The sequence below is a fragment of the Oryzias latipes genome, chromosome 11 (assembly GCF_002234675.1).
Source record: "Oryzias latipes chromosome 11, ASM223467v1".
In the NCBI taxonomy this organism is placed as follows: Eukaryota; Metazoa; Chordata; class Actinopteri; order Beloniformes; family Adrianichthyidae; genus Oryzias; species Oryzias latipes.
In genome coordinates, this window is record NC_019869.2 from 25,576,046 (window position 1) to 25,602,372 (window position 26,327).

The 26,327-nt window shown below is 44.9% G+C and overlaps 1 protein-coding gene across 6 annotated transcripts in view; it reads right to left on the minus strand.

The window, feature by feature from the left end:
- The window catches only part of LOC101171180 (FH1/FH2 domain-containing protein 3), a 68,980-nt gene that overhangs the window by 18,740 nt on the left and 23,913 nt on the right, over nucleotides 1–26,327 (minus strand). For 2 of the 6 annotated variants that reach the window (XM_023960231.1, XM_023960230.1), the window contains exons 4-12: nucleotides 13,123–13,190; nucleotides 10,657–10,762; nucleotides 8,816–8,910; nucleotides 7,501–7,612; nucleotides 7,316–7,410; nucleotides 7,062–7,205; nucleotides 6,758–6,987; nucleotides 1,169–1,252; nucleotides 649–1,077 (exon numbers count right to left, since the gene is read on the minus strand). In XM_023960231.1, coding sequence (XP_023815999.1) covers nucleotides 649–1,077; nucleotides 1,169–1,252; nucleotides 6,758–6,987; nucleotides 7,062–7,205; nucleotides 7,316–7,410; nucleotides 7,501–7,612; nucleotides 8,816–8,910; nucleotides 10,657–10,762; nucleotides 13,123–13,190 — 1,363 coding nt within the window. The remainder of the gene's footprint in view (nucleotides 1–648; nucleotides 1,078–1,168; nucleotides 1,253–6,757; nucleotides 6,988–7,061; nucleotides 7,206–7,315; nucleotides 7,411–7,500; nucleotides 7,613–8,815; nucleotides 8,911–10,656; nucleotides 10,763–13,122; nucleotides 13,191–26,327) is intronic. The other 4 variants (XM_023960232.1, XM_023960233.1, XM_023960234.1 and 1 more) reach the window with 4 other exon arrangements.

Genomic DNA, 26,327 nt, shown 5'->3' on the forward strand with positions numbered 1-26,327 from the left:
TAAAAACGAAGTCCAGATGACAGCCCCTAAACCTACTACTATGATGGAATCAACCTGGATGAAAGAGTCTTCATCCACATATTTCTAGTTTCATCACCTCTTTCTCCGCTTTCTGTTAACATGCTAGCTTACAGCCCCTTACCCCCCAACCTAACATTAATGGCATCGGTATTGGAGCTCTGTTTGCTTGAGAAGTGGAAGCAGCAGCTGATTATTTTCACGCCAGCATAACCAGAATTTCTGTAGAGGTTCTGTGGAAGTAGAAACCCATTAGAACATGTCGGGTTACAAATGTTTGCTGTGATGAGCCTGAAAAACAGAATTTGAACAAAGATGAAGCTCAGATGTTGGAGGAGATCAAAGAACAAGAGGAGGAAACATTTCAAAACAGACTCTAAAGGAGAAGATGTGAGGAAGACTGATCTCAGAGGAGTGGCAGGTGTGGGGATGTGGGCGGAGAGCAGATCTGTGAACACAGAGCAGGTGAAGAGAAAGTGTCGACAGACTCGAGGTGAGAAGCTGGTGAAGAACAGAGGAGGTGAAAACGTGACACATCCAGGCAGGAGGTGAGAAGAGAATCGCTCAAAACAGGAGAAGTGAGAAGGAAGATGCTCAGAAGTTTCCTCAAAGCCCGGCTGGCCGGCTGACCTTGGAGATGCCGACTCCGTGCTGCGTTTGGTCTGGGCCGAAGCGGACGCCTCCTCCTCAAGATCGTATGAGAAGAGGTGGAAGGGGGAGTGGGGCAGGTAGGGCAGGCGGTCCGGGGAGGGGCGGGAGCTGCCGCGCAGAGGAGGACTGACCTCCGTGGTGGCTGGAACGGTGACGATGGACCGCTTCCGTGCCAGTAAGGTAGATAGCAGGGAGCGGTGGGCTGGGGGGCTGCAGGGGGGTTTAGATGGTGAGGGTGGGGCTGCTGGGGGCGAAGGGGTCCTGCTCTTCTGCTCTTTCTCCTTCCTGGAGGTGATGGAGCGATGGCTCGTTCTGTGAGCGGTGGGTGGAGGGGGTCTGGGGGGGCTACAAACACAGGGGTCAACAGATGGGTCACTCACAGAGAAGTATTTGCCCCCCCAGTTTGGACTTTATAAGAAAAAACACAAACCAACATCACAGTGTAACAACAGACACACACAACACAACAATCCATCGTAGCTACACCACCCTAAAATACCTGGAGGTGATCTGATGAGCCCCCTCCTGCTCATCCGAATCTGACTCAGTCACAGGAGTCTCCTCCTCCTCCTCCTCCTCCTCTCTATGGAGGTGGGGGTCATGCACAGAAGGGTGGAAGGTTTCAGGGCAGGATGGAGGGAGAGATGAAGCGAAACATATGAGAAGCAAGCACATGGAATGAAGGCAGTGCAGGAGGAGCAAAGAATGGAGGTTGAGACCAGGACGATGCCTGACGATGAAGCTTAGAGCGGGAAAACCATCGGAGCAACAACGGAACAGGTTTCACAGGTCTGAGGTACAGCCAGGCACCAGACGAAGGAGACGCCAAACACGCATGTCGAAACGTCTCTGACACGTGTGCTGAGTCTGAGCTGAGGAGGCAGAAAAACCTGACAGTGGGGTTCAGACCTTATGCTAAAATGAATTATTTGAACTAAAAAGACATAAATGTTGTCAGATTGATCCAAATCAGGAAGACCCAAATGCTGCAGTTTCTCAAAAAAAACACTGGAGGCAGTAGAGAGCAATTCTGCACGGACTCCAGTCAAAAGTCTGATTCTACACCAAAATAAGCGTCTGGATTTAAGCATCCTTTAGGTCTGCGGATTCATTTTATATTCCTGGCAGCTGTGTGGGAGGAGGACATGTTCAAATCAGAAGTTTTTATCTATTCCATCACTCTTTCTAGACCTTTTCTCAGCCAAGGTACAGACGTCGAGAACGTCTTTTTTTCCTGTGTTTTTGAGATTATGGCTTCATTATGTTATCACAAAATAACCTATTTAGATAAGTCATGATAACAAGATAAGGACAAAATATTAGGATCATCATTAAAATAAAAAAAACAATACATTTACAAGAATAAAGTCAGAAGAAAAAATGTGTACTTTTACAAGAATAAACTCTTTTACAATAATAAAACTATAATTTCACAAGGTCTAAGTTGAGAGATGACTAGATTAAAGTTTTATATAAATAGTCAGCTTTCTAAGAAAATATTAACAACAAATTCAGTCTGAGAGACGTGAACTGTCCTTTTCACCATTGGCTTTTCAAATAAGGAAATAAAAATCTTTTAGTGAGTCAACATTGAATCGCTGGAGAAAAGCATAAGGACATTGAAAAGACTGCAGGAAACTGGACCTCTTCAGAACCTCCAGAAGATTCTTGACCCAGAAGGAGAGGATTTCTGTTTTTGTTGTTGGCAGTAAAAATACCTTTTGGTACATAGATTCCTATCATAAAAAACACAAATGACTGCATTGATGGAGACTTACACCACCAACTGTATTTTTGGAAAAGCCTGGCTTTTCCTTGTTAAAATCTCTCATAATTTTACAACTGTGTTCTCATACATTTATTAATTTTCTAGTTTTATAGTGGCCCTAATAATGAAGAACATACTTGTTTTCGTCAAAACAGAGCAGTTTATCAGAGAAAATATCAAACACCAGAAGAACTGATCAATTTCTGATTGATCAATTTAATCGTGGCCTAAGTCAGGCGGAGATTGTGCTGATGCTGTCGGTCAGAAACAGCGTCCTGATCAGTCATGGTCATTTGAGGAGGGGGTTGGTCTGGCTGAAGAGGCGCCGGCGGCTGTAGTTCAGTATGACCAGAGCGTCTACACGGTTACAGACTGATGCATGAGAACTTAGTGTGTTATCAACAGAGCAAAAACCTGTTTATTCCGGATCACAAGACGGTAGATGTCGTTATCACGGGAAAATGGGGAAAAAAAGCAAGGTAGGCCGTTCGCTGCTTTCATACCAAGGTTCTGTTTTCCCTTGATAAAAACCACGAGGAGCATCATCATCTGAACATGTGAAGAAAGAGAAACTCTTTAGTTTTTATAAACAATTTACAGTCATTCTTAGCAAAAGCGTCTTAAATAATAAACACACTTCAGGTTTTTTAATATTGCTAACTACTCTAGGTGAAACCTGGTCCTGTTTGGATGAACAGAGAGTTGATATCCTGACATGACGGTGAGTTTCACCCAATCTGCCACAGAACTTAAACTAGTTTTAATTTTGAGCTGGGAGAAAGAGTAGGAGAACTGCAGCCCTGCTAGATGCTGCTGGTCTGACAGCTTGTGCTTCCTGTTACCAGTGTTGCCAGACAGAGTCACAGTTTTCCAGCCCAAAAGTCATCTAAAAACCGCCAGACCCAACCAAAAACCGCCCAAGGGGGGGGGGGACGGACGGACGGACGTGATAGGTTTGTGTGTATCATTGTATAATCTGTATATATCGATCGATCGATATATATATTTAAAAAAAAAATACACAGCTGTTGTTGATGTTTTTTTCGTACTGGACTGATTTAGCAAAATAAAAGATTTTTCTAAATAAAAGGTAGTTCAGACTAATAATAAAATGAGTACAGTATTGAATATTTCTTCAGCGGACCGGCCTTCTTCCATTCTTTTTCTTAACCCTCTCTATCCCCGCTCTAACCTGCGTGCGGCTCTCTCATCCTTGTGCTGCTCTTGCGCTGACGCGTCCCGACTATCGTGTCAACCTGCTGCTATGATGACCGTATTTAGCGCTCTCTGTGATGAGCGCGGGGGAAAACAACTCTCAGCTGCAAAGGATATGAACAGGTGAACAGGTAGAGAGGCGGGGGAGGGGCTTTGGCTTCAACTCTGTCAGAGAGATGGAAGAACGGGCGTCAGGTTTAGACCCAGCTTTTACTGCGGGAGTTGAAGCAGAGACTTTTTCTGGGATGATTTTATGAACTCAAACATGGAAACATGATTACCATGCAGAACTCTTCAAAATAATAAACTTGATCTCTCCACATTCTCCGTGTCCACCATGCATTGATAAACACGTTGCTCCATGTAGCGATCAGACCATAACTTTAGCTGGTAGCTCCTCCCACACGCAGCAGCGGTATCATCCTTTAAAGAACACAATTTCTAAGAGGAGGGGCGGGCGTTGCACACCCCCAACAACAGGTTAGATGACAGAGCCCATTAACATCTCTGCCTGATACGTTCACGGAGCTTCAATACATGAGACTCAAACAGCCACACGGCCTAACGTAATCCACTGTTATATATTCATTAGGGGGAAAAACCCGCCGAACCGACCCAAAAACCGCCCAAATTATGCATACCCGCCCAAAGCCATTTTTATCCGCAAATTTAGAACCAAATCCGCCAAATTGGCGGAAAACCGCCCAATCTGGCAACACTGCCTGTTACAAAGATTAACAGAAAAATATCCAACAACATTAAAGACGCATTCAGATCATTTTTTAACCAATTCAAATGTGTTTTCAGTAGTCTTTTAATTATGGTTATGCTGTTTTTAGACAAAATCCAAAAACCCTGTGTCGTTTTCTAGGACATCTTGGTTCTAGGACATCTTTTCCGCTGACCAGCAGGAGTGCATTAGAAATTCAGCTCTAAGTTGTGGACAGGACTGCTGGCATGAAAGTAAGCCTCCACTGATTTCCCATGATCTCTTTGTTAACATTAGCAGTGGAACAAAAAAGACGAGCAATATCAGAGCTATCCAGTCGTACAGTTAAGATCCAGATCAGCTCAGACGAGGAAAACAAAGACGTTCATGGATCTATTTGTCTGACAGTGGATGATCAGAATGGAGCAGAGCTGGGAGACTGTGGCATTAGTTTGTACTACATGCTTTTTCCAACAGCAGGAAATCTCATAAATGCAATTTTAAGCTTACATTTCTTTATATATGTCCTTCATCCTCAGAAAAACGTTATAAGAACATGTTAAAATCACATTTTCTTTCAGTCAAAAGAGAAAAAAATAAAGAGTAAATGCTGAAAAATGGACTTAAAGCCACTAAGCAAACGATTTTAGTGAATCTTGATGTTTGTTTCCCATCATACCTCAGGAAGAGTCAGTGGATCAACTTTAAATATATCTTGTGTTTATGGTGTGTGCACAAATATTTGAAAGATTTAAACAGCTCTTACTAAAAAGGACAGATATAGAGTTGTGTTATTTTAGAGCATCTGCAACGTGGAGCTTCGGTCGATTGTGTGACAGAGAGAGGATGAAGAGACGCTAAGGAGGAAGATCACACAGCGGGACAGAAAGAAAGCAACATTTTTTGTGTAACAAAGCACACTGCAGTGCATTGAAGAATCAGACAAAAAACTTCTGCAGACAGAACCCCGCCGCCACTGGCAGCTTCAGCGCAGAGTTAAGAGGTAAAGGAGGGACGAGGAGAAGCTCTTTGAACTTAGGAGGAAGGAACCTCTTTCTGATCTGGAGCAGGAACCAGCAGACAAGACAGATACTAGAGGACTCTCTGCCTCTCTGCTCCCGAGACAGCACACCCTGCTGGTCACGTCAGGAAACCCCACGGCTCATCAAACCCTGCTGGTCACGTCAGGAAACCCCATGGCTCATCAAACCCTGCTGGTCACGTCAGGAAACCCCATGGCTCATCAAACCTTGCTGGTCACGTCAGGAAACCCCACGGCTCATCAAACCGTGCTGGTCACGTCAGGAAACCCCACGGCTCATCAAACCCTGCTGGTCACGTCAGGAAACCCCATGGCTCATCAAACCCTGCTGGTCACGTCAGGAAACCCCATGGCTCATCAAACCCTGCTGGTCACGTCAGGAAACCCCACGGCTCATCAAACCCTGCTTGTCACGTCAGGAAACCCCACGGCTCATCAAACCCTGCTGGTCACGTCAGGAAACCCCATGGCTCATCAAACCCTGCTGGTCACGTCAGGAAACCCCATGGCTCATCAAACCTTGCTGGTCACGTCAGGAAACCCCATGGCTCATCAAACCCTGCTGGTCACGTCAGGAAACCCCATGGCTCATCAAACCCTGCTGGTCACGTCAGGAAACCCCATGGCTCATCAAACCCTGCTGGTCACGTCAGGAAACCCCATGGCTCATCAAACCCTGCTGGTCACGTCAGGAAACCCCACGGCTCATCAAACCCTGCTGGTCACGTCAGGAAACCCCATGGCTCATCAAACCCTGCTGGTCACGTCAGGAAACCCCATGGCTCATCAAACCTTGCTGGTCACGTCAGGAAACCCCACGGCTCATCAAACCGTGCTGGTCACGTCAGGAAACCCCACGGCTCATCAAACCCTGCTGGTCACGTCAGGAAACCCCATGGCTCATCAAACCCTGCTGGTCACGTCAGGAAACCCCATGGCTCATCAAACCCTGCTGGTCACGTCAGGAAACCCCATGGCTCATCAAACCCTGCTTGTCACGTCAGGAAACCCCACGGCTCATCAAACCCTGCTGGTCACGTCAGGAAACCCCATGGCTCATCAAACCCTGCTGGTCACGTCAGGAAACCCCATGGCTCATCAAACCTTGCTGGTCACGTCAGGAAACCCCACGGCTCATCAAACCGTGCTGGTCACGTCAGGAAACCCCACGGCTCATCAAACCTTGCTGGTCACGTCAGGAAACCCCACGGCTCATCAAACCCTGCTTGTCACGTCAGGAAACCCCACGGCTCATCTAACCGTGCTGGTCACGTCAGGAAACCCCACGGCTCATCTAACCGTGCTGGTCACGTCAGGAAACCCCACGGCTAGTCACACCCTGCTGGACTCTCACCTTTCACTCAGGTCTTCAACCGTGTGTCCGCTGAAGGGATGAAAGCCGGCTCTCGGTGACGCTGGGCTGCACGGAGAAGCCTGACCCGATCGACCAAGAGATGCCCGCCGGCTCCGTCTCCTCTCCAGACCTTGATGTTTGTCCCCTCCCCCGAGGCTGGCCCGCTGGCGGTCCCGGCGACCTGTGGATGGGGGCTGGCAGTCGTCCCCATCTTCGTGCCGTAGGGTCATCTAAGGGGGGGATGCAAAGCGCCGTCAGGATTTCAGCTGCAGTGAAGTGGAAGCAAACTCAAGCGTCAGCCAACCTCATAAATGTTGAGCTGCTCAACCAGGTCCAGGTCGGTGCCTCTCCTCCCCAGGTGCCTCTGGGTGACCGCCTCCATGCCTTGCTCCTCCAAGCTGTCCACCGTGTCATAGAAGGAGTCCTGATCCGGTAGTGCCGCCAAAGTCTGCAGCAACAACGGCGCCATGCAGCCACAATTCATGGCTAAACTGTCAGAACTGAAGCAGCACCACCTTAACTGGAACAAATGGAGTCTCAAGGCCTTCGTTGGCTCACCTTATTAATGAGGGTCATGGCGTAGACCAGCAACTCCGTGTCCACCCCATCCTTCTCATGTAGGATCTCCATGGCATTGGACCACGGTTTGCAGCCTAGATTTAGTTGAAATTCACAGGGAAAAAGAGCAAATCCGTTTCCCACACTTCCAGAGTCAACATCAGAGCATCGTTCGGCGTTCTGACCTCCCTTCGTGTCCACGGAGGCGATGGCCTGAATGAGCAGCGCCGCGTTGGACTCTGAGTACTCCACAAACACCAGCAGCAGCTTCAGAGCCGTTTTCACCACCAACCGAAACTGCAGACAACGACACAACTGAGTCTACACAATCACAGTGGGATGCATGCATGTGTCCTCATGCATGTCCAGAGGAATCTGTCCCTTAAACCAAAGTTACAGCAGTTTGTTAACTGGTTTTCTGTTCCACCTATAGGTTCTATTTATACGAGTCTGGAATTGATGCTATAAAGACCCATGCCTATAAAAATGGTGTTTTTAACATGTCATTGTTCTCATATTTGATCAAAACTATCCTTAAAATTGCATTTCTGAATATTTCTTTATTCAAAGTGTTGTGAATTAGGAGAAAAAAAAAATTCAATTGGGAAAATCTTGGTGCTGCTGTCAGCGGCCCACAGTCTCCCTGCTGATTCTGATCATCCACTGTCAGACAAATAGATCCATGAACGTCTTTGAATACCTGGAATCTGGATCTAAACTGTATAAATAGATCTGATATTGATCACCATTTTTGTTGAACCACTAATGCTAGGTTGGGTGAAGGTAAGCTAGCAGGAGAGCACGTAAACAAATGGGGGAAGGGAAGGGGAGGCGGCGTTGACCACAACTTTCTAATGAACTTCCGCTGCTCTGCAGAATCTGTCTTGGAAAACGACACAGGTTTTTACTTTTATGTTTGTTTTTAAAAACAACATAATCATAATTAAAAGACCACTAGGAACACCTTGACAATAGATATTGACTATTGACGATGATGGGAGTGGGGCTTTAAAGACAAACAGAAGGAATTTCTGCCTGCAGATTGTCATAACCTGCAGAATTCCCATTGAAATGCAGTGGAGACGAGCGACGCCACAATTCCTGGTTTAAAACTTTATGTGACACAGTTGAACCGAATCGTGGGGAAGGGGAACCTCTGCTCTGTGGAGACGCAGGAAAGCCAGATTTTGTTGCTGTTTTTATGTCACATAAATAAAGTTTTCTCTGTCAAACTGTGGGAACGGTTCTGCCGTAAATGATAACATTTCTAAAGCGGTCTGGTTTAATGTAGGGCTGCTGTGAGAGGAGCTGTGATTATGGTCAGGTTGACTCTTTAACACGTCTCCATCAGAGGCTGCACTCTGCAGGAACTGGGTTTGTTTACGGAGCCGTTTACGGAGCCTGACGCAGATCACGCTGCCACTGACAAACTTGATTAACACAGACACAGCTCAGGAGGAAAACAAAACTAGCAATGTGTGTGTTTTTGCTGGCCTCTACCTTTGAGCCGACCAGCGTGTAGAGCCACTGGATGGTCTCGGGGTGGCTGATGACTCCGTTCATGCCGTCCACGTACAGCATGATCTGCCCCAGAGCTGAGGATGTGTGAGAACGGAGAGAGACACACAGATCACAGCCTCTTCCACGCTAGAACCAGTGCCAATGGTTCAAACTACATCAAACTCTATTTATAAAACACTTTTCATACCTGAAAAACACAAAGCGCTTTTCAAAAAAAAAGCATATTTTGAACTTGAGTAGCAAAACAAAGACTTTCAGATTTAAAAAAAATATATTTTTTAAATTACAATACCTCACCAAGTACACACACAATCAACCCTCAACATCTTAATATGACATAGATTAAATTTGGAATAGAAACATAGATAGAGATTTCTTATGACAAAATGAGAAAATGAATTTATAGACCACAACAGTGACCCCCCCACACTCAAACAGAGGACCCCCCCCCCGACACCACCCACTGCTTTGACCCCCGGTCACAGAAAAGGGTTAGTCAGTGGTGTGGAGGATCTGTTTGAGTAAACCTCTGCAGTTAAACCAGTATTTTAAAAATACATAAAAGCATAAACAAAGATCAAATAAAAAAAACTTCAAAGAAAAGTGGGGGTGTAGAAACACCGAAAAAGATTTCATAAAAACCATCTTCCTGAAAAACAAAGTCTGAAAACATAAAAATATTTCATAGCACAGAGGTCAAACATGTTTGAAAACATGAACAGCCTCTGTGGCTCTAAGGTTCTCTGGAGGCTGTTTCACAGGTAGCTGTTCAGATCCATAAAAATGATTATTTTTTTGGGCATAAAGAAAAAGAAATATGCTTTTTTCCCCCCAAATTTAAAATAGTTGATAACTGTTGGACAGAGGTTCCTTTAACTACCTTTCAAACTAAAAGACACCCTGTGCCACATCTCACTTCAGCAAATGAAGTTGAAGTTAGTTTAATGTGATTTAAAAAGAACAAAACACAGGTAATTGTACCTTTTATTGGTTCACCATAGAAATACATTTATAAACCTGGCAAACTATAACTAAACCAGAGCTAACCTAGTGACCCTACCCGTATTAATCCAGAGCTAACCTAGTGACCCTACCCGTATTAATCCAGAGCTAACCTAGTGACCCTACCCGTATTAATGGACCATAAACTAAACTTAAAATCATTTCGTTTTTTTCAAAATTGATATTCCACCTTGGAAACGATTTTCTGTGATGTTAAAAAAGCTTTCCAAATGCTTTAGTACGACTTTGATAAAATACGCAGCCACAGTGCTAGATGGTTTGTTGGAGCATTGTGGGTAATGTAGTCAAAACCCTTTCAGCATGTTGTGTACTGTGTTTCAAGTGTTTGTGAGTGGGTTGATTAAACTTTGACTTGTCTGTTTTCTTTGCTTGTGGCATTTTTGTGCCCCAGTGGAGGGGCAAAAGAGGCACAATGGAGGGGCAAAAGAGGCACAGTGGAGGGGTAAAAGAGCCACAAGGTTTACGATTCCTCTCATGAAGCGCTTTATTTACCATAAAACCTCCAAACTCAAAGCTAATGAGGAAGATTATGATCAATGAGCAATGACTGCTGTGAGAGCTACCATGACGCAGCAGAAAATCCTGCTGAGTAACACCTCAACGTTTCACGACGTCTGAACAGACACATTAACTGTCATGTGATCAATCAAATGTGAAAATAGATGTTTTGAAATAAAAATCATAAATATTTAGAAAATAAGAATACTAAAAGATTTCAATAATGAAAAAGTTAGGAAAAGATTTTCTTGAAACATTCAGTCGATTCTTTTTGTAAAGGTTTCTGAAAATGATGGTACCTCTCAGAATGTAGTTCTGATAGTTCTGGTCGGCTTCTGCTCCCACCTTGATGAGACACGTCAGACCTTCAGCCATCACAAACTCATGGACCAGATCTTTGTCATCCTGAGGAGTTTAGGAAACACAAATGCAGACAAATCGTTAAATAATAAAGGGAAAACATTTAGCAGCTGATAGAAAGACGGGGCGAAACCAGCAGGTGAAACAACAACCATCCTCATGTTCTTCAGCTCTTTAGAACTGGACTAGGCAGAGAAGTCCCTGACTGCAGGAACACAAGCCCTTATCATCACCCCTCCATCCCCGTGTTTAGCAGTTCAAACCTTTCAATCAAATGAATCTGTTTTCCAGATGTTTCATGTTTGGACTTTTCTGAGTTTCTAAGTCATAGTCAATGAAGCAGCAGGGTTTATTGACTGTATTTGTGAAGCAGCTGAAGGTGATTTGTGATTTAGTTTCTTTACTTGATTATTTTAGCTTGTTCTTTGTCTTGACTCCTTGAATTGAAAAACATTTTTCTTTTGTTTTTTGTTAGGATTGGAGTAGCTGGACCCAAAAATGCAGACAGGGACGTAGTTTGATTTAGTGAATTTTATTGTAGGATGAAAAGGGGTTGGGCTTTGGATCTTTGGCATTGGTCTTTGATGTTGGCTTTGGTTTTTGGTGTTGGTCTTGGTTCTTTGGGGGTTGATTGTGGGTTCTGGTGGCTTTGGTTCTGGAGGCTTGGGCTTGGGCTTGGGCTTGGGCTTGGGCTTGGGCTTGGGCTTGGGCTTGGGCTTGGGCATGGGCATGGGCATGGGCATGGGCATGGGCTTGGGCATGGTCATGGTCAGTGAGTCCTTCATTAAAGCAGACGAACCGACAAAGGCTGGACGGCGCGATGGACTAAAATAGGTTCACTGATTGGATGCTGAACAGGTGTGAGAGACCGGATCCTCAAGCAGGTGTGCGGGGACAACCCTTGACAGTTTTTGGTCTGATCTCACATCCTTTTAAACTCTAAGGACTTTGTCTTTTTAAAGCTTCTTTGTATATTGAGTGGAAAACAATTCTGCATTCATTTTTAAAACACTTTTATTAACTAAATCTTTGAATTTCATTCTTTTTAACTTTCTGAATAATTGGTTGGATGTAATTACTGCCAGAGATAACCCTTATTGTCTTTTTTTGTAGAGTAAAAAGCGGACTTACGAATGATTTTCATGTGTTTCCACAGATTTCAAGACATAACAGACCAGAAGTTCTGCAGTAAATACAGTGCTTTGTTATCCAGAGCTGACTTCTCTTTGTGTAGCTAACCGTTTTTAGGCATTTTAGCATGTTTCTCATGACGGACATATATGAAAAAATTAAAGATGAAAGTACGTTTCTGACTATTTCTAAATCGGGTTTGGAGCAGACAAAAAAAAATGGTGCTGGAAAAATCTCTCAGTTATGATGTAGAAACTGAAATGGGCGGGGCTACAGTCTTCCTGCTCTGCTCCATTCTGATGATCCACTGTCAGACAAATAGATCCATGAACGTCTTAGTTTTCCTGGTCTGAGCTGGAATCTGGATCTAAACTGTACGGCTGGATAGATCTGATATTGATCGCCGTTTCTGTTGCACCGCTAATGTTAGGTTGGGGGTGTGAGGGGCTTTAAACTAGTGGGAGAGAATAGAGATTATGGGATGGAGGGTTACTTCTGTGCCAACAGTCGCGCCAACAGCTAAGAGGTGAATTTCTGATGAACTCCTGCTGCTCTGCAGAAACTATGTCCTAGAAAACGACACAGATTTTATTGATTTTGGTTAAAAACAGCATCATCATGATGAAAAGACCACTGAGAACGATTTGACCATAGATCAAATCATGGTCAGAGAGGGACTTTAATGGTTTCTGTTTAAAGTTCTTATTTAAGGATTGTGTAAATATCGACACATTTTAGCCCTTTCTGTTAAAATGCAGTTGTATTATTTGAAATTCAGAGGACATTATTATCAATTTAACTTTCAAAATGAACAGAAACCAAATCCCTTCTTCAAACAGAAACCGTAGTTTCCGTTTGACCACCAGATGGTGGCAGTAGTGTGCAGGACTCTGTGCATTGTTTCTAACAGTAAAAGCACAAACTCATCTCAAGCTTCCATGAGAAGAACGTGGATCAGCTTTCAGCTAAAGCAGCTGAACAGAAAAGCATTTTCCTGGTTTGTTAGAAGCTTTAGCTTCTGTTTTTTACAGGAAGAGGTTCTCTTCCTGCAGCAGACTTCACTGCAGGATTTGCATACCCATTTGCAGAAACAGAGTCCTGCAGACGAGCTGCAGTGCAAAAGGCAGATGGAGAAAGGCCACGTTGATGGAGATCCCTGTCATCACAGGAGAACGCAGCCGCCACCATTAGTGCCTGCGATTTCTGCATCTGAGGATTCTCAGACATGTTTTCAGGCAAAAAGACATGTTTTTGTGCAGCTGCACGTGTGTTACCTGAAAAATCTGCTTCAAGGAGAACAGCGCCCTCCTTAAGTCCCGCCCACTGCAGTTGTAGAGTTTTTCTGCAGAAACAAAGACAAACGTGGATTTTTCTGTCAATGTAAAACAACAACAATTTTTTTACTAAACGTGACATAACTAGGGTCTCTTTGAATAACAGTTTTTTTATTTACTTTGCTCAAAAAATACGCCTCAGCTGTCAGACACAAAGCTTTGGTTTATCAGACGCACACAGACAGACTCATGACGCCTTCACAGTGGACACGATTCCCACGTCAGTCCATGTAGGTAGTGGCATTTCTGCCACAGTTTGCTGATAGACAGATGTTACAGTAGTAAAACATGACTACAAGTCTGGAGATCTAGAAGAAAACCATTTGATTGATATCTGAGAGTGTGAGACCCAATGGAGTGGATGACAGGCTCCGCCCCTAAGCTTCCTCACAGATCAACACGTGCGTGATGCCTCACGCACACTCACACAAGCAGGAGCAAACGCGCACGTCTGAGTCGTGATTCGAGGCGAAGTGGAATGTTAACGAGCTGTTGGCGGCGTTTCAGCGGCGAGGTATTCAGGTCACGACACGGGGACCACTCAGGTCCAACGGCTGTGCGCTCATTCCTCCCATCGAGGCTGTTCCCGACGCGATGAAGGTAGAGGACGTAAAAGGAGCATGAAATAAAAACAATGAGGGTCACAGAAATTAATGGAAGAGCTTCTGATGTTTGTTGGTGGAAATGAGCAGAAATCCAGTCCCTCTCTGTGGCCCTGGGGCAGGGAGGGGGGTGCGATGGGGAAAACAGGGCGACCTTCATCATCACTCCAAGTCAGACCCAGGAGGAAGGCCAGTCTCCGTCTCTCCCTCATTTCAGATCAGCAAAGCTTCACTCACAAAATAAAAAACTGCAATGTAACCCATGCATTCCCCAAATCCTCCCAAAAAGCTGCTGCGTGACTGTTATGGTTTTTTAGGAGTTATTCCGTACCGCGAAGGGGGGTCTAAGGGCAGGGATGCCAGTTTAGTTTAGTCTGTTTAGTTAAAGTTTAGCATTCTCCCATTGAATTTTATGCATTTATGATCCTTTTTTGATTGTATGTTTACCTTACAATTACCGGTACGAAGCCCATTGAGACAACTGTTGTTGTGAATTTGGGCTATACAAATAAACTTGAATTGAATTGAATTATGGGGCTGGGGGGTTAAGGGGGTCACCTGTCAGATAAAGCTCTAAAACACATTTAAAGTTTCCCTCCTGTGTCCAAACAGAAATTTTCCTGGTTTCCCTTTAGGTGTTCCTGGAAATGAAGTGGCCTCCTGAAGAGCCTCTACGCCGTTACACGCCACCTTCATCTAAGGCCGCCAGAGGCGCTGCCACGGCAACCGTACCCAAGGTCTGCAGTGCATCAGAAGCAAGTCAGCAGCAGCGACAAGCCTCAAACGGGATGTATTAGCAGGGCCGGAAGAATGCCGGCTCTTCAGATCTGGGGGAGTCGTGATAAATTTTCAGCCCCCACCGACAAATGACGTTTCACTGCTTCCGAATCAGAGGCTGAAACTTTATTCCTGATTTGTGGTTTACACTTTGATACTAAAGTAAATTCCGATCTGCACGATTCCTGGTGCAGGTTAGAAACCAAAGTTCTGATTTTAGACGAGATGTTGGAAAAGCTCCTGCTCTAGTGTCCTTCTCCGCACAAAATGTTATCATCTGCAAGAAAAGTCAAACAGAAGGCAAAACAATTCCTACAGAAAACATTGAATTCTAAAAAAATAACTACTTGAAGCCACAGACACTAACTGGGGTGACGGGTTGATTTATTGACCTTTAAATCCCCAAGACATTCAATCATAAATTCAGCCTTTAGTTTGAGTTTTATCTGAAAATCAGGAAATGTTTGCCACAGATTTACAAAGAATGATTGATCATCGATATTATGAGGTTCACACACGGCGAAACAAAGATTATCCATCAAATGTTCAAAATAAACACTTAAAGTGATTTCCCGAAAACACAAAGCTTTATTAATGCAAATGGATGTTGTGGACTACAGCCGATGGAGCAGAAAAAGGAGGAAGATGAAGTTAACGCTGATCTCCATCTAAGACATTCTATGGCGGTGGTGCTGAAAGAGTCTGTGGAGGAAAAAACGCAGAGGACAGATGACTAATAAGACCTCCAGGTTCCACAGAGGGAAACCTGCTCTAACCAACAGATGAGAGGATCTGTCCTCCGCCCTTCATCATGTCTTCTTCTCCTCTTCCCAGAAACAATGGCTGTAGGCCCTTTTGTGGTCCCATGATGCACCTCTCGGTTGAGAAATCTTTCTCGGCTTCATGTTTAGCCTGAAAAAGCTACAAGTTTCTCAAAAGGACACCAAAGGGAAATCAAAGGCATCTTTTTGCCAATTTAACAGACCTCATATTCTGTGTGTACAGTTGGTAAATTGGCACATTTTCATGCAAACAGGCCCTAAAGGTCAGATCTTTAGGCCAAATGGAAAATACTTCCTGAAACCTGATTGGAGGACTCAAACCCTATGTTTTAGGGGCTTAACTGATCCCATTAAACAGTTTAAACACAACAGAAATGTCAAGTGGTCAACGGTCTAAGACGATCGGTGACCTCAGCATCATGATCACTAATGAAAACCATGTCACAGAGAACCCCACCCCCACCCCAAATGGGGCTGAACCATAGACTGTATCAGAGACCTGGACTCAGTGAGTGTGACGTCACCCATAGAAAAGGCTTTACTTCCGGCTTTAACCAAATTAAGGCAATTCAGTTGGCATTTTTGTGTGATACGGGGACTGCCATGTTGAAACCAGACAATGTCAGTAAGCTGGTCTGAGTCGGTTCGAGTTTCTATGACAAACACTCTCACCAAGCAGAAGTGAGCTTGTCGAAAGGCCACACCCCCTTCCCTTTAAAAGCAGGCTCGGGAAAATCTGTCCAACGTTTTGAAGGTTGGACCTGGGGGCCAGCAGGCTCCACCTAGTTTTATTTAGGAATCTGATTGGCTTGCTTACATGAACAACTGTGACCTACACAAAAAAAGGATTTTTAAGAACATGTTTAAAAAAAGGTTTTATATCAAGAATGGTTCTTCTGACCAATAGAATGACTGAGTTACAGCTATTTATTTCTCTATTGAAGTCTATGGGATTTTGGCTTCTTGAAGCCAGCGGGTACTTCCTGTTTGGAAGGAGGAGTCACTCTCGTTATTTACAGACAATGGGGAGAATCACATCAACTCTTGAAAATAAAAGCACAGCAGTTCTTCCTGAAACTTCATTTTTCTGGTGGGAACTATTGTTCCTAAATCAAATAAACTTTCTTAAAGTTTATTTTGACATCACTGCCAGCAAGCAGCAGATGTCCTGTTAGCGCCCTTCCCCCCAATGTTAACTGCACCGTAGACATTTAGGGCCCCTTGGTGGGGAAGGTGGGCTTCGCCAAATTTCCAACTATGGCTGAGCCTGGTCAGGCCATGTTTACAACACTTCTTGTGGACCCCTTCTTCCCCTGGGTGTCCTCCTACTGGGCAGGGGTGGCTGGCCCCTGCCTTGCTCCTTCCAGGACCAACTGTGGGCCGGGTGGTCTCCCTTTGGGGGGGTCCTGGCTCGTACATGGGGTTGGGGCGGGGGGATGCCCAGAACTCCTGGGTGGAGGTGAAGTGCTCGTCTGGGGCTGTGGGCGCTCTTCTGAGGCAGGGTCCCGTGTTGGGCCGCCACAGCACGGCGGGGGGGCTGCTCTCCTGGTTGAGCCGGAGCTTGCACTCTCTGTCCCCCTCCATGCCTCCCTGCTCTTTGGCTCTGGGGGCCCCTGTGGCTGTCCTGCTGGCCCTGGCCTGGGGGGCGGTTGTTCTCTATCTGCTGCCGTGTGGTGATGGAGGATTCCGGCTGCCGCTGCTGCTGTGGTGGGGGTCTTGGTGTAGGGATGACTGGGAACTCTCCCTCCTTCTTTTCACATTTCACCATCCATTTTAGAAGAACATAAACACTCACCTGAGCACAGGTGTTAGCTCACCTTTGCACTAATAGTTTGCATGATTGAATGACTGAAACACACTAGTTGGTTTAAAGGCATAAGTATGCGTGCGTGAACACTATCTGCATTGTGTACATGTTGACATGTGGACATTTTTGCAGCCAACAGGTATGTTTATAACATTTGGGTGTGTTTGTGGACAGGCCCCGCCCTTATAGACTTGTATTACATCTCAACCTCACCGTAATGATAAACATCCAGATACTTGTTGCTTTATGCTGCTTCATGGTCCACGCCCCCCCCCCAACATCCCTCTCTCTTCTTCCCTCCTCTCATTTTCCGTCCGGTCCAACACAAAAGAGTTTCAAATATGATTAAAATGAATAAAGTTTGGGCTCGATTACAAAAGGGGTTTATTCAGACATACCTCTGGTTTGTCTGAAGATTAATAACCCCTCTTGTTAAAGTAAAATATGTCCAACACAAGAGGCCTTGAGCTCTCATCTATTTGCCCAGCTGTTGGACAGGACAAGTTAAAAAAATGTAAAAGTTTATTTTGATGTCTTTTTAGTGCACAGGTGCAACCTCAACCCCCTAAACGTATTACACTCTGTAACATCTCATCCCTCTGCACTGTCAACAGTGTTTGATGAGTTCACTGCTGGAACAAATCGTAACCATTCCAGTCGCTTCAAACCCAAAAATAACCACTTCTACTCTGGAAAATGGGCCTGACTGATTCTGCTCCTTTTCTTTCAGCTCCTAAATTCGGCACAAAAGTGTCTGAGAAGAGGCGAGGAGAGTCTCCACACAGGTTTATTCAGAGATCAGCCGACGTGTCTTTGAGTGGTCACTCTGCTTTTCCTGGCGTTTGACAGAAAAGCTGGGGATTTCTGTGGGAGGACTTCCTGCAGTCTGTCCGTTCGCCAACATGTGCACGAAGCCCTAAGCGAGTGCCTGCAGACGGACAGGTTTCATTTACGGGCCACTTTTACTGCTTTGTTTTGACTTAAAAAAGAACTGAAAGTTCTCCTCCACACTGCTCAAACCGCAGCCTCACATGCACCGCAATAAAAAGATCCTCTGCCTCAAAGCAAGACGCAAAAAAGAGGAAATAATCCCAAACAAACGGACAAGAAGCACTCTGACTTCAAAGATGAGCAACATCATTTAGTTCAATCAACTTCTAGCCCTTTTTATGACCTCAGAAAGACGTTTAACCTTTCTGTTAGAGAATGTCATTACCTGCATAAATAAGTTAGAAAAACCTTAAGGAAGAAAACCAAAGTGTAAAACATGAAAGTCTGGAGCTGAGCAGTGCAAAGGCTTCCTGTCAGATCCCTCCTTCCCCTCCTGCCATAATGGGATTAACAGGTTGACCCTTCAGCTTTGACTAATCCCTCAACATTTATGCCGCCGTTTACACACTGTCCAAACAGCAAACACACTTCACACAGGATGCAGTCACAGACCGACTTCGGGGCACTTTGGGAAACACCTGAAGTTGCAGCTGCTGCTCCGTTCTGCCTTTAAACTCTCTGATATGCTTGAATGTTATGTGCAGTGACAGGAACCCGGTTTATTCTCTAGTTTGAGCGGATCTTCACTTTCAAAATAAAATAAATATTTCTTTAAAAAAGGAAAATCTAATGCAGGTTTGAGCCAAAATGGTCACTTTGGATCATTTCATAGATAAAACAATTGCTCCTTTGGGAGAGAAAAAGAACTTAAGACTTGATAAAAATGCAAATGCTGAGTCACAACGTTAAGAAGAGCGAAAATAGAACAAAAAAAATCCCAGATTTTAGGTAATTTATTACATAAATGAGCTTCAATCAGATTTAGAACCTCATTTCTCTTGTTTTAGCATTGAGAAACCAGCTGATCCAATCCTTCTCACAACTTTAACAGTTTTTATTTTCAAATTCTCCTCTTTCATTTTTTTTGAGTGGAAAATACAGTTTCCTGACATGACAATAAAAGTCTACAAACTTTAAAACTTTACATTTCTGCTTGGAAAAAAATCAAAACATCTGAAGTTTGGATTTCTATTTTTGCTAAAAGCAGCTGAAAAGAGTTTTTTCTGATGGATCAGAACATTTACTGCCATTATCTATTAACTCATCTGGGCAATTCTGTCCAAACAAATGATACTGCAAAAATAGTAAATCTCACATTTTTTTATGTAGTTTGACTTCACTAAGCATAAAACGCATGACAGAAGTATCTATGTCTGTATCACAGAGGAGCCTTACATCTAAATAAATCTGTCTTATATCCATTAGTCACAGATGTTTAGCGCCTGCATACTTTAGTTTCGATAAAACACGATTTCTTAGATCGGTTTACTTCATAAAGTGGACCCAGAGCAATGCTTTTCATTCAGTAACAGGAGCAGCTGCTCATCCTGCACTTAAGTCCACTCATGCAGAAGCTGCTGACTCTGGGTTTTGAAGGATTTCATTGCAACTAAAAAACAACAGAAAAAAACGAGGCTTCTTCACAGCCGTCTGGAGCGTTTGGTAATCTGGGTTTTCAGGGGTGGTCTTCTAAAATGAAGGCGTTTGAGGAGGTAAGCTGTGTCAGCAAACGCAGGAGCTTCATTCAGTCCCTGGAAGTCCTTCCCTCTCTGTGTTATCGCACTAAATATAGGAGCACCAGGCATCAAGTTTACAGTTGGAAGCCAGCATGGCGGGTTCATGCTGCGTTCATGCTCAGGGACAAATTTAGCCTAAAGCTTTTAACACTCCTGCAAGTTCATCAGAAGTTTACTTTTGCAAACATGTTTGGATAATAATGCAGCACCACAGCACAGGTCAGCCGCTGGGGACACGCCGGCTGCTGAAGTTCCCTCTACTTTCTGCCTTTAAGGAATCAGTGGTTTTGTTCTTGGTCATGTTTTTGGTTTTCTATTTGTCAGTCACTCCACCTTCAGGTTCATGATCCACAGCTGTCTTCAGTTCAGTTAATTACCCTCAGCCTATTTAAGTGTCTTGGTTTCTGTTCTTCCTTGTCAGGTCATCTGCTCTGTTTTGTCACAGTTTTGTTTCTCCTCATAGTTTTGTCATATTTCAGTTTGCCTATTAAATGTTTTAGTTCCTGTCATCGGTGGCGCCACCAGGGGTGGCCACGGCCACCCCTCTCCGACACCTGGTCACCCCAGTGGCCACCCCACCCCACTAGCCACTATAAGCTGTCGTAGGATCAGTTGTGCATTTCATCCCAAATGCACAGCCAGCAAGCGGGCAAGTCGCTCTGATCACCTAAACAGGCCCACACCTCCTCCCCTCCCAGCTGCCTTTGAGTGCGCAGACATCTAAAGACGAGCCGTGGGACGCAGAAGATGTATAAGACGTGGGGTTCACTTCCGCGTTCGAACCCCCAGAGCCTCCGGGCCGGTTAGACAAAGGAACCAGTATCAGTTACTAAAGGTGAACTTTCTGTATTACTGTTTCCTTAAGTCCAAAACGGCGACTGACCGCGTGTGTATGCGCTCACACACTCACACGCGCTCTCCCCCCTCTCTTCCTGCATCGCGCGAGCACCGGTTTCTGCACGCACGCACACACACACACACACACATGCGCACACAATCAGTCAATTTTCAGAGAATGAAGAGAAATTCAACATATATTCTTATTTTAAGAAGAAAAGTACAGCCGAAGGAGCGAAATAGATGGAAGGGGAGCAACAGAAGAGTAGTGAGGAGGAGGAAGATGAGACAGAGCAGCATGAATGACAGAAGAGAATGAGGAAGACAAAGATGAGACGGCATCTGATGAGGGACAGTCAGCATCATTGCTCAGAGAAACAAGGCAGAACTCAGCAAAAAGTCTTCCACCTGTTCCTGGACCAACTGGTGAAGTTAGAATTAATGCAGTGTTTTTCAACCAGTGTGCCGCAGCGCACCAGTGTGACGTGGGAAATTGCCCTCATTAACTGGTCTAAAACATTTTCCATCTCCAGGATATCAGCTCTGTGTTCATCCAAACAGCCCCTGATAAAACACTTTGAAATTAGGAATATGAATGATCGTAAATAATTTTTTCTTTGTTTTTATTGGATTATATTAAAAACATTTTGATAAGAATGGCGGTACCGCGATTTAGCTGCAGTTTTAACTGTTTTCTGAAAGGTCCCGCCCCTTTTACTGTCTCCACCAATCATTCTAGGAGGCTTAATCACATGTCATCAGTCTGACCAATCAGAAGTGGTTCAAGTCTTCACTTCCTTGTTCTGATTCTGCTCATAAAGCCGCTCAGTTCCAAGAAAAGTACTAGATAAAGCTCATCTTTAGCGGTGTAGCTTTCCACAGAATCTGGTATCAGACCGTGAACAAAGTGAACAAAACAATGAAGCTCAGAGACGCTAGTCTTTTTGTGTTTGGCGGCTGTTTACATCTCCCATGATGCATTGGGTTAAAGTGACAGCATCTCAGCGCACAATGAGTCTATCCTCTTAACGTTTTGTAACAACAACGAACACATCAAACAGTTTTTGAATCTTTTCACTTAACTTTTATTCCATCAGCTTTTTCTGCCACAATTATCACAAAAATGTATGTGAGATTGCAGAGGGACTGTAGATCAATACAGACAATGAGTTTCTCCTTTTTAAAAAAAAAAAAGTTTTACATTTTTTTTTTGCTGGTTTGCCGCGGGATTTTTGTCAAGGTTAAAGTGTGCCGTTGCTCAAAAATGGTTGAAAAACACTGGCCTAATGATATCTACTAGAATTTATAGTAGTATCAACTATAAGTTAATGTTCTAGAAAAAAATCAGTAGGCATTTAACTTTCTGTTGGTTTTCTAAAGGTTGTTTTACTACGTTTAGTAGAATGAATTTAAAAAATTTAGCTCATGGTTTTTGTGTGCCACCCCAAGATTTAATGTGGCCCCCTACCGGCCACCCCCATGAAAAATTTCTGGAGGCGCCACTGCCTGTCACCTAGCTTGGTCTCCTGCATTTGGGTCCTCCACCACCAGTTCGTGACACTGCCTGGGGGTCTCAGTGTTCAGGGGGGTGCTGGAGGACTCTAAATACATATACATGACGTTGAGCCTTAGGTCTAAATGTTGATCGTGATTGTTATTTTCATCTGAATGTGAATATGGCTCAAACTCTTAATATTTAATGCATGGACATGAAAACAAATGTGATGAATACAATCACAAATCAGATTACAGTCACACCAATGTAGACGTGACTTTGATTTTATGTTTGACATCAAAATAACACACTAGATGGGGCGTGGCCTTTTGTATGACATGTGACTACCTTAAGCCTTAATCACATGCAACTGTACGGGGCTTGACCCATACAAGTGTATTGTGGTATTCATAAGCTAAAGTTTCATGCATGTATGATGCTGTCGTAAGGTTTCCTTTACTAAGGTGCACTTACTGACTGAGGACAAATGCTGCGCACGCATGGCGTGCACGTGATAGGTAGGTGGCCTGTTGTCCACACAAACTACACTCTGTCTGATTTCATCGTTTTCCAACAGTCATGCTGCATGTAAGGAGCGCACAAAGCGGACTCCTTACAAAGTTTGCAAGATTTGGGGGGGTTAAAAACAAATTATTGTCTGTACGACACGCCTGCATTTCAATGACTTCACTCTTTCGTGTTGCCTAAAGTGATTTCTACGACCTGCCGCTCGCAGCACGCCCGTATAAAAGAACATGAGCCTTTTCTCTCAACAGGTTTAGGACTGGTCTCTTCTGCAGTCCGTCTGCAGTCTGTCTGCGGTTCGTCTGCAGTCCGTCTGCGGTCTGTCTGCAGCTCAACTGCAGTTGAACTGCGGTCCGTCTGCGGTCTGTCTGCAGTTGGTCTGCGGTCCGTCTGCGGTCCGTCTGCGGTCGGTCTGCAGTCTGTCTGCAGCCCGTCTGCAGTCTGTCTGCGGTCTGTCTGCAGTCGGTCTGCAGTCTGTCTGCAGTCGGTCTGCGGTCCATCTGCGGTCGGTCTGCGCTCCGTCTGCGGTCTGTCTGCAGTCCGTCTGCGGTCTGTCTGTAGTCTGTCTGTGGTCCGTCTCTCTGCGGTCCATCCATAGTCTGTCTGTCTACAGCCCGTCTGCGGCGTGTCTGAGGTCTGTCTGCAGTCCAACTGCTGTCAGTCTGTGGTCTGTCTGCAGTCCGTTTGCAGTCTGTCTGCAGCCGTCTGCAGTCGAACTGCAGTCCGTCTGCAGTCTGTCTGTAGTCGGTTTGCGGTCCGTCTGCGGTCTGTCTGCAGTCGGTCTGCGGTCCGTCAGCAGTCTGTCTGCAGTCGGTCTGCAGTCCGTCTGTAGTCTGTCCGTCTGCGATCTGTCTGCAGCCCGTCTGCGGTCTGTCTGCGGTCCATCTCAATTGAATTGTGTTTCCAATGTGTTGTTAATTAGTCCTATTTCCATTCTATTGGCTCATCAATTTTGCAATAAAAAGCTGGAGAAGCAGGAAACAGGTTTGGGTTTTAAAACAAAAGCGTCCTTTGTCATTTTAAAATAAATCTTTTTTTTATATTTAAGGTGATGTACGTACAGGATAACAGACTTTAACACAGCGTAGAACCCTGTCACGTTAAATTCTGGAAGTAACAAAAATATGACAGAAAACATGCATTTTAGAAGTGAGGAAGGAGAGACTGATTGATTTGGTTTTGGATGAGCGAGGAGAGCAGGACGAACTTCTCGCCATAGGGGTGGCAGTATAAACCACTCTTCTGGGAGCCACGGGGAATGGACTCCCCACACAACACAGCAAAGAAACCCGCAGATGGACCAGTGGAAATCCACTGAGCGGTCTTTGACCTTGACACCTAGCCACATGCGTGTCCCGTACAGGTCTGTCCATTATTCCCCCTTAAGGGCAGCTGTGATGAACTGGGCGTTTCGCAGGCATGTGTGTCCCACATTTATTCCCGTCTATGCTGTTTTTCCACGGAGCTGCTTTAGGACATCTCCAGGCTGGACTGCAGCTGCCGTTTACCACAACATGCAAGCTCTTTAAAATGCACCAATGCTAAGGGAGGAGACTGCCCCGTGGCCTTTGACCTTAGCATAATCCCACCACATCTGAATAGATCTCAGCTTTTCTTTTTGTCGCTCAGAGGTCAAATGACCTTGACCTTCTCTGCTCCACATTCAAGCACAGATTATGACTGAACAGCATCCAAACAGCATACTTTTATTTTTCATTTGGTTCCCTTCCTGTGCCATGTCTGACTGTGTTCTTAGTATAAAGTTAGTAGACTCCATCCTGCCTCTCCTATTCAAAACGACGCTGCCTTGATGCATCACCGATTAACCATAGCATGCAGAAGGCTTCCTGCCCATTGTTGCTTCTGTTTTAGCAGGTTATTGAAAAGAAAAGCTTTCTTTTGTTCCTTTTTTCCATTAAATGTGGGAAATTTTGCGACGTTCAATCCCGCATACAAATGTGTGTGAGACAAGTGCCCAGTGTTCTCCTCTGTTCTTCCCCCACTCATTGTCTGTGGGTCTCACTCACGCACTCTCACTCCTGTCCACTTCTCACGCTCACCGCTGGTGCCTCCGCTAACTAACGGCATCCACTGAGCATGTGCAAACAGGAAAAATGCAAAGCAATAATAGTTTGGTTAGAAGGCGCTTGCATTTCTACGTTCTGGGCTGTAGCTTGTTGCTCGTTGGCATTTGAAGCACTGAACTCTTTCTTCCTGTGGAATGAAGCCAAAGAACTTCAAAGAGAACCTGCTTTTCTCGTGTCGGCAGACGAGAGAAGAAGGCTGACAAAAGCAGGCATGAAACCCAAACAAGTCAGAAAGGCAAACACAGAGGAAAAGGGATGAAACCAGAGCGGAGTCAGTAAACAGAAGGGAGAGTGGAGGATGTGAGTGGATTAGGACACAGAAATCACTCATTGGATGCACGCCTGTTATCCTCCTCCCATGTTGTGTGTTTCCTGACACAGCTGGCAGCGATGCAGGACATAAACCACGCCACAAAGAGCTGCATACTGAGATATACGCACTGGCAGGCAAATAGGGATCCATGCAAACGATGTTCCTGTTTAGTGGCTCTGATATTTTTCAGGCCTCATTAGACACAATGTTGATCCGTCATGGTGACAAACACCTTGTTCCCTCCTGTGGCAGAACAGAGCTTCTGCGCTCCTCATTAGTGCAGCTTAAGGGTTTGACAGCGTCCGTGCGCCTGCAGATGCTTTTGACAGCTGTCTGGGACGACCACAGGCTGGGTCTGATGCGAAGAAAAGGTCAACAGTTGTGTGTGTGTTTTTGTCAGAGGTGTGAATGGAGGTTACCATGGTGACGGTTAGTGTGCATCAGATGCAATGGCTTCGTTAGAATACCTATAGAGCTTTGGGCTTTAGTGAGTATACTTCTAGTACCTTTATGACCTTTGCTGGTATAACCTGGACGAGGTCAAACGCTGTGAGGATTGATGTCAAGAATGAAACATGTCTGCTTTGGTTTTAGAGCAGAGATGGATAACCCAAGACACCTAATTTCCAGGTATCTCAATGTATGTCCCTTTAGTGAACCAGTGCACCTGGAGTCAGACCATTGACTGTAAAGAAGAATTGGACTGAGTGAAACAATGACTCAGACCAACTCGGACCAATCACTGCTTATTGACGTCGTCTGGCTCCAACATGGCAGCTTTCCCCTCGCGTAAAAATGGCGACTGAATCGACTTATTTTGATTGGAGCTGGAAGTAAACTATGTTCTGTGGATGACATCACACTGACTCGCTCCAGTTCTCATCAATGGTTCCGATGTTTTCAGCCTTCAGGAGCTGGAAGGACAGGAGCAGTGAACTCTACAGTAAGCTGTGGTTTGAAATCAGGTCCAGGTTGGGGTTAGAGATCAGCTGTATATGTTCAGGGTGGAGTAAGCCTGTTCAGACGAATGAAAGTCTATATGCAAAGTCCCACTAAGAATAGAATCTGTGTGTTTGTGTCCCGTAAGCTGCTTACAGACAAAAAAACAGGCCGCGTAACGCCACTGAAAACACATGTGGATGTGGCCTTGGTGAATGTAGGAAAGCCTCAATCAGTTCTGTCACCTGGATTTGAAAACACTGCCAACACATTCCTCTTTTTGCGTTGATACCAGTAATTTAGAAGTCCAACGGGGCCAAACATTCACAGCTGCTGGTCCACTTTAACAGCCTCGTCTGGCAGGTGCATTTCCTCCTTTCTTTGTTTTTCCCTTGTGTTCCTGCTTTAAGTGAT